General features: G+C 41.7%; 1 protein-coding gene and 1 long non-coding RNA gene across 16 annotated transcripts in view; one reads left to right on the top strand and one right to left on the bottom strand.

The window, feature by feature from the left end:
* Window positions 1–16,069, bottom strand: part of ECT2L (epithelial cell transforming 2 like) — a 79,214-nt gene that overhangs the window by 1,518 nt on the left and 61,627 nt on the right. For 2 of the 11 annotated variants that reach the window (XM_086318066.1, XM_086318067.1), the window contains 7 exons: window positions 13,331–13,545; window positions 12,268–12,415; window positions 10,575–10,648; window positions 10,319–10,475; window positions 9,633–9,698; window positions 5,643–5,731; window positions 475–647 (listed from right to left, as the gene is read on the bottom strand). In XM_086318066.1, the coding sequence (XP_086174192.1) occupies window positions 475–647; window positions 5,643–5,731; window positions 9,633–9,698; window positions 10,319–10,475; window positions 10,575–10,648; window positions 12,268–12,415; window positions 13,331–13,545 (922 nt within the window). Of the gene's footprint in view, window positions 1–474; window positions 648–2,914; window positions 3,122–5,618; window positions 5,732–9,632; window positions 9,699–10,307; window positions 10,476–10,574; window positions 10,649–12,267; window positions 12,416–13,330; window positions 13,546–16,069 lie in introns of those variants that run through there. The other 9 variants (XR_015133259.1, XR_015133261.1, XM_086318069.1 and 6 more) reach the window with 7 other exon arrangements.
* Window positions 15,539–16,069, top strand: part of LOC147366220 (uncharacterized) — a 122,378-nt gene continuing 121,847 nt past the window's right edge. For all 5 annotated transcript variants that reach the window (XR_015133267.1, XR_015133268.1, XR_015133263.1 and 2 more), the window contains exon 1: window positions 15,539–15,673. This is a non-coding gene — a long non-coding RNA (uncharacterized LOC147366220). The remainder of the gene's footprint in view (window positions 15,674–16,069) is intronic.

The following is a 16,069-nucleotide window of genomic DNA, read 5'->3' as shown; positions in this document are numbered from 1 at the left end:
GAGATTATGAGTTAAATGTTTTGTTACTAAACATCATTTGCAAATACATCCTTTAGAGAACTTGTAAATGCAAATTTACGGAAAAAAGTACAGTCAAATCTGCAATAATCACTTAGTCCTAGTATAATGGAAAAGTAATAGATAAAAATTGTAACATCTACAAGCAATAGAAGTTAAAATAGTGGTTATTGCCAGCTTCCCTGGCAATAATACAGGGTTATGTCTCCCTTTGTGTCTTTGGAAAGCTGTTTTCCTAATGTGTAGAGTATGTGTCTGAAGATGCCAGCATTCCTTTCTTTTGCTATTTCAAAGGTAAAGGAAAGTTTACATTAGTGAGATCCTAAAAATACTTGGGAAATTATTTGCAAATGCAAATTCCAGTTCTCTTCCTGCTTTCCTATTTTAATAGCTAATGAGTTTTATATAATACAGCTTCTTAAAGGTGTGATCTCTTTGGAGGAAGAGAATACATACATTTGGAATCTGGTATGTCTTCTATGATTAACCTATGAAGTGCCACTGATGCAATGAATTGGTAGGTTGATTTTGAAGTCCTTTCAAATGGAGTATGAGATGTACCCCGACTAGAAACGAGCAGTGCATCGTTGAAGAGGAAAAGACTGAGATCACAGGTATGTTCATAGAGCCTGGTTTAAAAAAGAGAAAGAGCAGTTTAGTTTTACGTACGCATACATATGTGCTTTGTTACACACTTCACCATCTTTACCTTGATAAGCTCATCATCAGGGTCTTTCCCCACCTCAGACCTTTGGACTGACTTTTTGAAGTTCTCTGTATTATTTTCTCCTGGTGTGAGTAGTCCCTCTGTCTGTCAGACCAGTTATGTGGGTGGGCCTCAGGGTTCCTGGTGGAATGATTTGATCTTATCCATTGGACAGTATCCAATCGATGCAGGAAAAAATGAACACTGAATTTTCCCAGTGTTACAACACAAGTCAGGTTAAAGCTGTGTTGGTATTTTGTGTTTGATGTACTTAGACAATCTGCGGGGAATGTTTTCATGTAGTTTGGTTTCATCTTTAAGGATAACTGGTTGGGTTAGAGAGAAGCACAAGAATCAGTAAGGTGTGCAGTGTCTTAAGTAGAAAGCAGGGAAAAGAAAAGCATTTACTAAGTAGGAAACAATTTTCTAATACAGTTGGAGAGAAATTGATGAAAAGTTGGATTTAAGTAGCTCTTCAGTTCTACTGAGGTTGCTACCATGGTCATTGGTAGGCATTTTTTGATCCCCAACCTCCATCTAGTATCCTCTGTGGTTGTCTGCTGATGGAGTCAGATCACAGTGTTTAGCAGATTTCACTGTGCTCTGGTGTGGGTTATCAAATGATGTACTAGGGAGGAACTTGGGAGAGCCTCACCCATGTCCCCAATCTCTGTCCAGACCCAGGAATGGCCAAGTGCAGCAAGCTCGTTACTTTGATGGAGGATAGCCCCCCAAAAATGTTTTTCTCCTAGAAGCATCAAGAAACCCTCAAGAAGTTACTCTAAGCAAGCAACTCAGTTGACTGGTTTATTCAGAGGAATTCTCTTAGTTTTTATTGCCATCATCTGTGTTTAATTTTTAAATTGGTGAGTTAGATCCAGATAAAGTCGTTCAGAAGTGATGCAGTTATATCAGCATATACTGTCGGTTGTTTCCGTGCACTGCTCTTTGGTTTCACTTTTTTGGCTCACTCCTCCCTTCACTTACGTTACCCACATTACCAAACAGTATATACTCTTTACTTTTTTTTTTAACCCATTCAAGTAGTCACTCACATATGTACCTATGTATGCATCTATTTACAGGTAGGTTGTTTTAAGTATTATTCCAGGCTCTTTTCTTGCTTTTCTCAGCAATAGAAATCGAGTTCTTTTTAATGACCAAATAATAGCATGGATGGACCATCATTTTTCTAACTCTTCCCTCACTTAGTGGGCATTTCTTTGCAGGCTCAGGTCTCTTTTTTCCCTCCCTCATTTCCTTTGTTTTTTCTTTATTGCCACTGTGAGCAATGTTTGAAAAAACCAGTTCCTTACATACAAACAGACTCCTTACATTTCTGTCAGATAGGGTTCCCAAGGGTAGGATTGATTGACCAAACGGTATATATGTATATATTTTAACCAAAGCCTGACAGGTTGTTTTCCATAAAAGCTACTATAATTCACATTTAGAATCCACTCTGTATTATAATGGCTCTGACTTGTACAAACTTTACTGTGCATCTGAATTACCCAGAGATTTTCATTGAAATGCAAATTCAGTAGAGCTAGACTAGCCTGAGATTCTGTGTTTCTAACAGCTCCCTGGTGATGATGATTCGCCAACCACACTTCAGAGTACTTAAGTCGTGTATTAACTACAGCTGTGCCCATGAGGTGGCCAAAAGACTAGACTGGGAGAGCGAGTGGTTTAAACATTTTAAGGAGTGCTTTGCTTCAGGTTCAGCTCTTGGGAGAGTGTAGGGGGTACAGGTCATGTTAGGTGTGTGGAGAGATAGAAGTGCACTGGTCATCCAACCCCTGGAGCCACCTTCCTTTTTCACACATTTCCTTCCCATATCTGTGGTTATGATTTAGGCTGGAAGGAGAGGGATGCTTCATATTTACTGACAGTTTGAAAGAAATATGTTCCAGATTAAGTTGATAGGTTTTTCTGAGAATAAGGGAGCAAATAGAAATAGGGATGAGGGAAAGGGGGAAGCAAGAAAGGGGGTGCATTTAGATCAGTATGTGGTGAGCTGTATGTGCTGAGTGGCCACCCTAGGCGAAAGAATTCCACCCATGTTTGTGACCCTTTGGCAATATTTTTACTCTTATTACTGATAAGAATCATATCATTTGAGAAAAATGTTTAAAAGCTGTAATAAAACTTTGCCTTTCTATCTAAATGGCCAGGGAATGTGCCTACCAGGGTGCTTTGAAGATGAAGCTTTGAAAGGAGTGTTTGCTTTGGTAAACAGATGTTTGATTTTTCCCTTTGGAAGGGATAGCGTTGAAAGTAAGTTAAATGAAGGCGAATTCTAATAGCGTGACCCACTTGGGCTGGGTGGGTGGATGGCCCAGAGGAGAAGGAGCAGGCACGTTTATTGAACTTGGAGTTGAGGCCACTTGTAACCTGAGGACGTGAGCAGGGAAAGATAAATGCACAAAGAGGTTTTTATTATTATGAAAGTGCTATTTAAAATACATATAAATGTATTTTACCTAGGAAAAAGCTTTCCAAAAGCCATTTATACTCACCAAGAGCTTCAACAAGTTTCATCCAAAGACAAAAAACACCAGAACCCTTTTTAAAAAACCTTTATTATTCTACATATGTAAAAACAAATAATTTTGCCTTTCACATTGACATAATGGAACAACTGAAATGGAAACTCTGGATCCTACTCAAGTTTCAGAAAACTGCTGCTGCTCGGATTCAGAAGAACCAACTCCACGGGTAGAGTGTTTTCCTTGAACCTGGACAGGATTTCTTTGCTTTTTCACAAATAGACTCAATGACTCCGCCAAACATAGTTTAAATTCTTAACACCATTCTAGAAGTGTTTTGTCATTATTTAATCACTATTAATACGTTAGCCAGATCAAGAAACAAAGTACCCAACTTCCATAAATACATAAAACTTTAAAAGTAATTTGCAGAGCATAAACTTTGGCATGAACAGATAACAGTACGTCATTGGTTCTGTGAGCTAAGTGTTAGTCACTCAGTCGTGTCCCACTGCAACGCCGTGAACAGTAGCCTGCCAGTATCCTCTGTCCATGGGATTTTCCAGGCAGGAATACTGGAGTGGGTAGCCATTCCATTCTCCAGGGTATCTTCCCAACCCAGGGATTGAATATGGGTCTCCAGCATTGCAAGCAGATTCTTTACTGTCTGATTCATGAGGGAAGCCTCTGTGAGCTGACCTAAGTCAAAACTGTTTATCACCTTGTCCTCATCATCCAGTCTGACTAGTGGATTATAGTGGCTTTTGGCAGTTGCCAGGATAAAAGTCAATTCAGAGCCAGAGTCCTGCATCTCTGGGAAGTCTGGGTATTTCTCTTCCCCCAGGGCCCAGTTTCCTGGTCAATGACTATAGGTCCCTTTGGGTAAGCTAAAAGTAAAGGTAACAATATACATACTCTGTAGTTTAGTAATGTTTGTCCTCAAGAGGACTCAGGGTCTGAGCAGTGGATGGCCCTGTTTGGTGATCTAAAGCCGTGCCTCTATTCACCGGCCTTAGAGGCTCCACTTTGCACCTGGTGACACCCCATTAGAAGGAGAACAAAAGTAAACAAAATGCTTAAAAAATCAGCAAGTTTAAAGTCACACATGAAAATGTCAAAGTTCCAAGGTGCATAAAAGCGTAATCCAAAACTATGTGGGTTATATCTACAGAGGGACACATGCCTCCAGTTTCCTAGCTCTAAAATGACTCTCCCCAGAGCAAATTCCGTCAGTCAGAAACATGGACGTAGATAAAGAAAGATAAAGGAAGAGTGTCTGAGAATGAACATATGAAGGTAAAATTAATTCTAATAATAAAAAACTGGAATAATCCCTAGCATGTGTCCTACTACACTGTGTTTAGAATTGCTGACTTGATATCTAGTTCCTTCTCTTGTAGCTCATTTCTATTGCTCCTGACCAAAAACAACAAAATGAGAAAACAAAAACACTGTGACAGTGAGAAGCGACACAGTTGTGTGATTTGATTTTCATTTAAGGGACTGGTTTATTCCAACCTCTCCTCCATCCCAAATCCTGTCCTGGCCTTTGGGAAACATTCAGTGAAATATTCATTGAAATAACAGGTAATCTGATTTTCATTTCTTTTATTGGAATTAATTCCTCTGCATTTGGTTACTGTTTGTGGAGCTACCATCTTTGCCATTAATACTGAAAACATAGATTTCAAATAGTTTTCTAAAGCAAGAATTTAAAAACAATGGCCCCACTCCTTGCTTTTTGTAAATAAAGTTTTATTGGAACACAGCTACACATGTATTGTTTATGAAGATCATATTAATCATTATGTATTGTATTTATGTAGCTGCTTTTGTGCTACAATGGCAAAGTTAGTTGCCACAGATATCATTTGGCAAGAAAGACCTAGAATACTTACCATCTAACCCTTTACGGAAAAGTTTGCCCATCCTTGTTCTAAAGGAGAAAAGGAAATGTTAGCACCTTCGCATCACAATAGTTTTTACACTACTGTGAGCACTGTGCAAACCAGACATGTGAGACCTCAGTACAATGGTGGTCCTACGGTGAGACCTTTGGAGCGCTGACCTCAGTAACTAACTGCAGATAATTAACTGGTCTTCTCTTTCTTAGAGTTGAGCAGATCATCCATGTGATATCTCACATCAGCTCTCCTCTCAGTAGGAAAGTGACCAAACCAGAAATCCCATGTCTCGAGTTAGTGGCCCAGGCAGTGACAGTTGGGTTTCTTCCATTCTATGAAGGAGCTGCCTGGAATCTGAGTAAGGTGATAAACACCTTACATCGTCTCAGAGGGGTGTATGTGTAACTTTTCAGATCAACACAAAGATTTATTGTATATTTACAATATGACAAACATTGTACTGGATTCTGGGTACAAAATAATTAAGACACACTCATAGCCATAGGATAGTTGAATGTTTACCTTAAATAGAAACTTATGTCCTCATCACAGCAGTGAAGTTGGGCCACATCTTGAACCCTAATCAAATATCTGTTTGCTTCTGATAGAGTCTATGAAATAAAAAGAATTTGAAATATATATATATTTTTATAAAATAAGTCTCATTACTGAATAATCATATCCCAAAAGATGTAAGTGTTGAATAGAACTCAGTTCAATTATGAAAAAAGCATTGTTTTTAAAACTATACTTGAGGGAGTTGTCTAATTTTTAAAACTATTGAAATTATTTTTTTTATTATAAATTCTTTCCTACTACCAAAAATAAAGTGGGGATGTGGGTGAGTCAGGAGGGATCTATCAAGAAATGTTACAAATTAAGATGTCAGGCTCCTTTACTGATCCAGACATGGAGATGATCACTTGGGGCATATAGTGATCCAGAGATAAAGTTCTGTGGACTCTGTGAGTCCCAAGATTTTTGGATTTTCTGTAATCCAGTCAATCCCATTACTCTTTCCCTTTCAAAATGTGCAGATCTAAATTAGGCCAAAACAACTGCATTTTGCTTCCTCAATTTGGCCAAATAAAAACACAATCGATTAATACTTTCAGTTCAGTTCAGTTGCTCAGTCGTGTCCGACTCTTTGCGACCCCATGAATCGCAGCACGCCAGGCCTCCCTGTCCATCACCAACTCCCAGAGTTTACCCAAACTCATGTCCATCGAGTCGGTGATGCCATCCAGCCATCTCATCTTCTGTCGTCCCCTTCTCCTCCTGCCCCCAATCCCTCCCAGCATCAGAGTCTTTTCCAATGAGTCAACTCTTCGCGTGAGGTGGCCAAAGTACTGGAGTTTCAGCTTTAGCATCATTCCTTCCAAAGAAATCCCAGGGCTGATCTCCTTCAGAATGGACTGGTTGGATCTCCTTGCAGTCCAAGGGACTCTCAAGAGTCTTCTCCAACACCACAGTTCAAAAGCATCAATTCTTCAGCCTTCAGCCTTCTTCACAGTCCAACTCTCACATCCATACATGACCACAGGAAAAACCATAGCCTTGACTAGACGGACCTTTGTTGGCAAAGTAATGTCTCTGCTTTTGAATATGCTATCTAGGTTGGTCATAACTTTCCTTCCAAGGAGTAAGCGTCTTTTAATTTCATGGCTGCAGTCACCATCTGCAGTGATTTTGGAGCCCAAAAAAATAAAGTCTGACACTGTTTCAACTGTTAACCCATCTATTTGCCATGAAGTGATGGGACCAGATGCCATGATCTTCGTTTTCTGAATGTTGAGCTTTAAGCCAACTTTTTTGCTCTCCACTTTCACTTTCATCAAGAGGCTTTTTAGTTCCTCTTTACTTTCTGCCATAAGGGTGGTGTCATCTGCATATCTGAGGTTATTGATATTTCTCCTGGCAATCTTGATTCCAGCTTGTGCTTCTTCCAGTCCAGCATTTCTCATGATGTACTCTGCATAATTCACATATTAAACTCCTGCTATATGCTGAACACTAGAAGACACTAGTTCATACCTGATGGAGCTCCCAATCTTGTGGATAAAGGACTGTAAGAATGTGTGACTGGGAGGTTCAGGGTGTTAAGAATACCTAGGAAGGGGCAACTCACACCTGGAGATGTTGGGGGAAACTTTTCAAGGCAGATGATACTTGAACTGGATCTTTAAAGTATGAATAGGAGTTTATCCAGTGGAGCAGAAAAAGAAGGCAATTTCTGAGAGGGAAGAGCATGAGCAAAACACAAATGTGTAAGGAGAGGCTGACATTATTAGAGAATTATGAGTATGTCTGTGTGGTTTGATAATCCAAAGAATAGCAAGGAGAGATAGGAAAGCCTTCCTCAGTGATCAATGCAAAGAAATAGAGGAAAACAATAGAATGGGAAAGACTAGCGATCTCTTCAAGAAAATTAGAGATACCAAGGGAACATTTCATGTAAAGATGGGCTCAATTAAGGACAGAAATGGTATGGACCTAACAAGCAGAAGATATTAAGAAGAGGTGGCAAGAATACACAGAAGATCTGTACAAAAAAGATCTTCACAACCCAGAATGATCACAATGGTGTGATCATTCACCTAGAGCCAAACATCCTGGAATGTGAAGTCAAGTGGGCCTTAGGAACAAAGCTAGTGGAGGGGATGGAATTCCAGTTGAGCTATTTCAAATCTTGAAAGACGATGCTGTGAGAGTGCTGCACTCAATATGCCAGCAAATTTGGAAAACTCAGCAGTGGCCACAGGACTGGAAAAGGTCAGTTTTCATTCCAATCTCAAAGAAAGGCAATGCCAAAGAATGCTCAAACTACCGCACAATTGCACTCATCTCACACGCTAGTAAAGTAATGCTCAAAATTCTCCAAGCCAGGCTTCAGCAATACGTGAACCGTGAACTTCCAGATGTTCAAGCTGGTTTTAGAAAAGGCAGAGGAACCAGAGATTAAATTGCCAACATCCGCTGGATCATCAAAAAAGCAAGAGAGTTCCAGAAAAACATTTATTTCTGCTTTATTGACTATGCCAAAGCCTTTGACTGTGTGGATCACAACAAACTGTGGAAAATTCTGAAAGAGATGGGCATACCAGACCACCTGACCTGCCTCTTGAGAAACCTGTATGCAGGTCAGGAAGCAATAGTTAGAACTGGACATGGAACAACAGACTGGTTCCAAATAGGAAAAGGAGTACATCAAGGCTACATATTGTCACCCTGCTTATTTAACTTATATGCAGAGTACATCATCAGAAATGCTGGGCTGGAGGAAGCACAAGTTGGAATCAAGATTGCCCGGAGAAATATCGATAATATGCAGATGACACCACCCGTATGGCAGAAAGTGAAGAAGAACTAAAGAGCCTCTTGATGAAAGTGAAAGTGGAGAGTGAAAAAGTTGGCTTAAAGCTCAACATTCAGAAAACTAAGATCATGGCATCCAGTCCCATCACTTCATGGCAAATAGATGGGTTAACAGTGGAAACAGTGGCTGACTTTATTTTTCTGGGCTCCAAAATCACTGCAGATGGTGACTGCAGCCATGAAATTAAAAGACGCTTACTCCTTGGAAGGAAAGTTATGACCAACCTAGACAGCATATTAAAAAGCAGAGACATTACTTTGCCAACAAATGTCCATCTAGTCAAGGCTATGGTTTTTCCAGTGGTCATATATGGATGTGAGAGTTGGACTGTGAAGAAAGCTGAGTGCCGAAGAATTGATGCTTTTGAACTGTGGTGTTGGAGAAGACTCTTGAGAGTCCCTTGGACTGCAAGGAGATAGAACCCGTTCATCCTTAAGGAGATCAGTCCTGGGTGTTCACTGGAGGGCCTGATTTTGAAGCTGAAACTCCAATACTTTGGCCACCTGATGCGAAGAGCTGACTCATTGGAAAAGACCCTGATGCTGGGAAAGATTGAGGGCAGGAGGAGAAGGGGACAACAGAGGTTGAGATGGTTGGATGGCATCACCAACTGGATGGACATGGGTTTGGGTGGGCTCCAGGAGTTGGTGATGGACAGGGAGGCCTGGCGTGTAGCAGTTCATGGGGTCACAAAGAGTCAGGCACAACTGAGCAACTGAACTGAACTGAAAGGCAGTGAGAAGGAAAGTAGAATGAGTCAGACGATATTCCATAGGTAACAGATAACCAGTAGAGGACTTCCAGGATTTTTACAGATGTCCTCAGTGGGCAGAATCCTGCGCCACATATTATATGCAGGGAAATAGAAAACAATAAAGACATGGCCCCATTCCTCAAAGGGGGTCATGAGGTGTGTAGTACCAAGCAAGGTGCTAAGACTACAGAGAAATCACGGGATGGGGTCAAGCCCACTTGTGCCTCTTCTCATCTAGCATCCTTGCAGATAACAAGGATGTGGAATATGAGAGCTTGGCAGCACCTGGCACACAACAGGCACTCAACAGATGTTAGCTGAATCAGAATCACTATTTCTCCTTTTTGAGCATGAGATGTAGCAAGTGCGTTAGAATACGTACAGGGCACCCCCAGATGAGTCTCTGGATGTCTAACAGGTGATCTTTCATACTGATGTTCCGCTTCATCTAGAAAAGAAAGTGAGTTTAGGCAAACTGAAATTGTAATGTTTTTATACATATAAATAGGTTAAAATATGTTATGGCACTTGATAACGTTGTGGTATTTTCATAAACTATCATAAGAATCTCAATTTCCTGTACCCAGTGTTTTAAAACAAAGAGGCAAGTGGCAAGACTCTGTTCAAAAAGTTTTTTTCTGGGTGTACTGTGTTATTGTTTCCATTCAGCCCAGACTCCTGAGCTGTGTGCCCATCACAGTGACATGTTCAGAATGGTAGTCCTATACTCCAAGATGATCAAATCTTGCAGAGAATAATTGTGATTGCTGTACTTTCTTAGGCAGGAAAGTTGATTAATACATTAAGAAGTACTTTCAGAAACAAAGAGGTTTGCTCTTTTTTTTTAATCTGTATAAGTGTACTTAAAGAGATATCTGAAAACATTATTTGGTTTAGAATAAAGGCCCTCAGTGCTCAATATCACTGAATACAATGATTTAGCATTAAAAGGATGAAAAAGTTTGAAGAGAACCCCAAGAGGCTAAGGGATTTCAGAATCTTTGAGTCAGAGTACCACAAAAGCATCATAACATTTTTAAAGGACACAGACTCTTACCAGCAACCAACCTGATCTATGTAGCCTTTGTAATTTTTGATTTGGTCAATTGCAATGGTCAAGTTTCCACGGTCAATATGTTCCGCAGGAGTGTGAAGCCTCAGAGCATAGAGAAGATGAATATATTCTTCAAACCTCCGGGATGGGTACAAAAGCAGCTCTGGAAGACTGTAGAAGGCACAGAGAGAAGGGAGCTCTGGTCCCTTTCTGAGGCCACAGAACACCAGTCCTTGGGGTGACCTAGCTGTGCTCTCCCTCAGAGCTTACCTCAGCATTTTGGTAACAATGGTCTTATCATGCCTCTTCAGGAAAGCTCGGAAGGCTGGTATCATTTCTCTGCACTAAAGATGTGAGTTATATTGTCAAAATTCTGTAAGACAGTTGTGAAGTGTTGTTTCTATTCTACCAGACAAGCATAATCTGTGAAGTGCTCAAAGCAAAAGGGCAACACCTACACCTAATCACAGTATTAATACTATAGGTGCTTCCTGATATCCTAAGTATACTGTATTAATTATACCATAAATTAACCCTAGTCATTGGACTTAATCAGTATAGAAAAATGAAAATGGACTTTGCATGCAGGTAAGCCTGGATTAGAATTCTAATTTAATTTTATCTAATTCTGTGTGACTTTGTCAAGCTTACTTAGCTCCTCTGAGCCTCAGTTTTCTCATGGATGTCATAGCTAACTCTTGGTGAGGGGCTGGGGAGGGGGCGGAAATCCTATCCATAGAGTACCTGCCACACAGTAAGTGTTAAGTGTAGGGATTGGTGTGTAATTCTGCTGTTAAGCATGTTTTCCACAATAACATTATGAAGGTGCTCCTTTGTACTTAAAATCTGTTTTAAAATGCATTATTCATCACCATTACAGTCCCCAGGAAGTCACCGCATTTTTCTCAGATGCCAGTAATTCTAATTTCTAGAAATCAAATAGTCACTGATTTCAATAATATTAATAGCTAACATTTACTGAGTACTTACTTATATGTATCCCCATGCTAGTGAAATAGACACATTATTATCCATAACTATAAAATTGCTGGCACCAATCTGCTATGATAACATGTGATGCTTTGCTCCGATTCTTGTCCTAAAGGTCAGTTCTATGACACCGCTTTATTCATGCAACTTTCACATAATCGGAGTTGCTCAGCAGAGCTTAAACTCCCCGGGTGGAGCAGGAAGAAGACGACAAAGGGAGATGTCTGAGGTCAGGAAGTGTTCAGAGACACTTCACTTCAGGGCCTCAGGGCAGACAGGTGGGCAGGGCAACAGCGGGCACAGGGAGAGGGCACCACCATGTCCCAAGGTGGCCCTCCTGCTGCCCTTTTGATGCAAACCGAGGAGGGGAAAGAGTATCTTATTGTCATCAGAAGAGATCCTAATGAGAGCACCAAGGGGCACAGATGAGAGCTGCATCGTCCTGCTCAGACTACATACACATTGTCGCAACAAAGACAACTGTTTAAAACGCACTTGCTGAGGAATTCAAAACAAAGGAATTCCTTGTTTTATCGTGAGATTTCACACATTGAGTGCCATTATTCCACACATGATTATGAATTCCTTTTCTCCATGAGAGAGCTGGACTCACCACACGGGCTGTAGAGGCAGTGTCAAAGCAGGTTCACAGTTTTGCTTCTGCCTAATTGTGAACTATCTTCCTATAACCAAGCCCCAGGGTAACTGGTGCAGGTGGGAGTCTGGAAATTTGCATGAGGACTAGTTCAGTCCCACAACCAAGTCCTAGGCACTGCCGGGTCAAGCACTATGCCAGCCCCTAGTGATCGAAACTAAGTCAGTCAGTGCCCTCATCCTCAAAGAGCTCTCGGAAACCAGAGGAGGAGATCTGGAAGCCAAGAATAGAAAAGTCTTTCCTACGAATTCTAGTCCTTCTAGTCCTCGCAAGTTCAGAAGGTCTAATAAATGCCTGGATGGTCCCTCCATCTGTTACCTTCTCAATAGTTTTTAGAACCACAGGGTAATTGTTGAAGAAATTGGTATATGTGTTCAACTGGCTTCCAAACTTTATGAATATTTCTCCCACACAGTGAGCGGGGCCCCATTCCTGTAGTCTGTCTCTCAGGTCATCTAGAAACTGCCTGGAACATGAGAAAAGCATGGCTGTGAAATATTGACCAACGACAGCCTATAAACTTATAAAATATAAATGTGTACTCAGTCATTTAGGGCGGGGCTTTTGTCAGATCCTTTCGCCTTGACACAGAGCTGGAAAGGGAGGAAGTAGGTTGACTTGGGGGCTGACTCAGGATCCCAAGGTGGCCTGGAGAGTCTGCCCTGACTGTTCCCTCTCCCCTTTGCCTGGGGACAGTTTCTTACAGTCCTCAGAGGAGGGTGCTCAACTCACTTCAATGGCTGAATGCCATCACCACCACTAAGCCCATTTCCCTTGGATCAAAGGTTATTCTTCAGCCATCAGGGAATTTCAAAACTGGAAGCACACTAGTTCCTTTTATAGAATCTGGGGTCCCCGAAGCTAAGGAAATTGTTCTAAGTTATCTAAAGAGTTACTGGCAGAGAAACACAAGCTCTGTTTGTCTTATGCAAATGATCAATTTTCTCTCTCAACCCTTCCATATACATATACTGTTATTAAACTAATCCCCAGCCTCTGGTTCTCTAAGCAAAGTGTTCTAGTGACTTAGTCCCATTACAGCCTCCTGTTCCTCTCCCACTGATCAGCCAAACACTGATGACTATGAATAGCTCCCCTTCCCATTGTCTTTTGCATAAATAGCATAATGAATATAGAATCCCCAGGCACTGAACCTCCACTCCTTGACCTATAGCTCTGAGTCCAGGCAGGAATACACCCCAGGAATCATCACTACTGTTTGCAGCCCAGTGTCAAGAATCATCTCTCTTCTGTGAGGTGATCAGGCAGTGTCTCCAAGAAGGGCAGAGAATGACTGAGCCTCTGTAAAACTTTTTGAAACAAGTGTGTGTTCCTCCCATACCACAATGAATATTTCAAAATATAGCTATTCAGAGTTTACCTGTTGAGACATAAGATCTGCAGAATATCAGAGAACATGATCTGGATGTTTGCAGCACTCAGAATGGCTCTGTTTGATGACAGCGCCGCTCTCAGTGGCCTCACATAAACATCTCTCACAATTTCCAGCATCTGCACATATTTTCTCTCGCTCTGTACGAGTTCCCTGACGACTCTGGTTCGCTTTTCGGCTGAATCCAGCTGGAGTTTTCTCTCCTGTGGAAAAGCATTAAGAACTCAGAAGGAAAGTGTAATTACTCATTTCAGGCTTCCATCATCCAAAGGCCTGACAGTCAAAGGAGACAGAGAAATGAAAGTATTGAGCAGTCAGGAGGTCACTCTGAGGGTACCTTTCTGATTCGTGATATGCAGGGCTGAAGGGAAACTTGATAAAGGAATATGGAGGACTCTGCTTGACCCCATCATCAAACTGTCCCTTACACTGGCCAGCCTGATGCCATAGATGAGATGGGTCTTGGATTCTTGAATCTTGAGAAGGTACAGGTTGAGAATTTACTTTGATCCATCTATCCATCCAAATAGATATCTAGTGTCATGTGCTAGGTGTTGGCTTCTACAATGATGCTAAGGCAGAATTCTGCCCTTACAGAGGTGATGGTGAGAAAGCCTTTGGGTTGTGCATTGTTTTCCTTTTTTTTTTTTTTCCCCCAGTAGCGTTTTATTGATTATCATGTAGACAAGACTGAAATGAGCTAGACCTCTCGTTATCAAATAATTCAATAGTTATTTCCCGTAATGTATTATGAAATACCAAAATCATGCTCTTCTTTCTGTGTTTAGGAAAAACTACTATCTCTCCTGGGTAGTTAGGTTTCCCAATGTTCTATGCTTTCTATATATCAAAGTTCTGTTTTAGCAATCCTGAGGGAAAAGCCATGCACTGGTGTTAAGAAATCCCACACCCTGATATTGAGTGCTATGTTTATGACTGGAGAAATTAATTTTCCTTACTGGAATTAGGATTCTTTCCCTTCTATTTATACTTTTGAAGTTGTAAAATTAGTATTTTTACAATAGAAAACAATCACAATATTCAAATTTAAAAAATCTAATAGCCTTGTATTTGTACCTAGGACGATTAAAACTCTTAGAACACAATTTCCTCTTTCCCCTCCAGCCCCACACTGCTCCAAATAAAATAAGACAATACTAATGTTTAATGCCATGTGATCTGCACCTGAAATGTCAACCATAATTTCATGATCTAAAATTAAAATGTGAAAATAATTTAAGAAGCAGAACACTCATTCTGTTTGAGATACTATAAACACTGTTCTTGGTTAGTTTTAATCTTTCAAACACATGCCTATTGTATATAAAGCCTATTTCAGTTCAGTTCAGTCACTCAGTTGTGTCCGACTCTTTGCGACCCCATGAATCGCAGCACGCCAGGCCTCCCTGTCCATCACCAACTCCCGGAGTTCACTCAGATTCACGTCCATCGAAGTCAGTGATGCCATCCAGCCATCTCATCCTCTGTCATCCCCTTCTCCTCCTGCCCCCAATCCCTCCCAGCATCAAGGTCTTTTCCAGTGAGTCAACTCTTTGCATGAGGTGGCCAAAATACTGGACTTTAAGCTTTAGCGTCAGTCCTTCCAGTGAATACCCAGGGCTGATCTCCTTTAGAATGGACTGGTTGGATCTCCTTGCAGTCCAAGGGACTCTCAAGAGTCTTCTCCAGCACCACAGTTCAAAAGCATCAATTCTTCGGCCCTCAGCCTTCTTCACAGTCCAACTCTCACATCCATACCATGACCACTGGAAAAATCATAGCCTTGACTAGATGGACCTTTGTTGGCAAAGTAATGTCTCTGCTTTTTAATATGCTGTCTAGGTTGGTCATAACGTTTCTTCCAAGGAGCAAGCGTCTTTTAATTTCATGGCTGCAGTCACCATGGGCAGTGATTTTGGAGCCCCCCAAAATAAAGTATGTCACTGTTTCCATTGTTTGCCCATCTATTTGCCATGAAGTGATCTTTAAAATACTGGAGTTATCTAATATTTATAACGATTTTGATTTAAGGTTTCAGTTGTCAAATTTCCGCTGTTATCTTGAAACTATAATAGAGCGCTGCCCAGAATAGCTCTTAGCACGGGCGATTGCTGTGACCCATTAGCCCCACCCCCACCCCACCCTAGCCACCTTCCCCACCCCACCCTGTTACCAGGCAACAGCTACTGAGAGACCGTTAGCATTCCTGCTCAGCCATTGGTTGGTGCCACAGTGGCCCCTCCCACAAACCACCAACTGTCAATAAGGTTCCGTTGGTGGGAGCATTCCACCAACCGTCAGCCGAGTGGTGGTCTTCTGGTGCAAAGTGAGGTAAGAGGTGGATCTCAGCTTTTTCCCTGGGTTCTGTAGCTCACCCAGCCTTGGGCCAGCGGGGACCCTGTTCTGCAGGGCTCTGGAGCTCCTACCATGGCCGCCCACTGGCCGAGCCCCAGGCCTTGAGGCAGTGGTGAGCTTCTCCCCCATCCCCACCTCTGAGACCTAATGGCAGTGGCCATCTGCCTGGGACGTAGGTAGTCTCCAGAACCTGTCCCTGCAGTTTGGGCGGCCTGAGGAGCCTGAGGGCGGGCCAGTCGGGTTGGGTGCCTCCGTCAGTGATGACGGCTGGGCAGGGTCTGGGGACCTGGCCGTGAAGGAGCCACCTGTCAGCCAATACCAGAGCTCGGAGGGTGAAAGTTGTGCCTTGGAACCTGGCCCTTTCCTGTCAGA

This window comes from Bos grunniens, chromosome 9, assembly GCF_055505025.1.
Source record: "Bos grunniens cultivar Pamir isolate PY7600 chromosome 9, Bosgru_T2T1.0, whole genome shotgun sequence".
NCBI classification, from domain to species: domain Eukaryota; kingdom Metazoa; phylum Chordata; class Mammalia; order Artiodactyla; family Bovidae; genus Bos; species Bos grunniens.
This window is presented reverse-complemented; position numbering and strand designations above follow the sequence as displayed.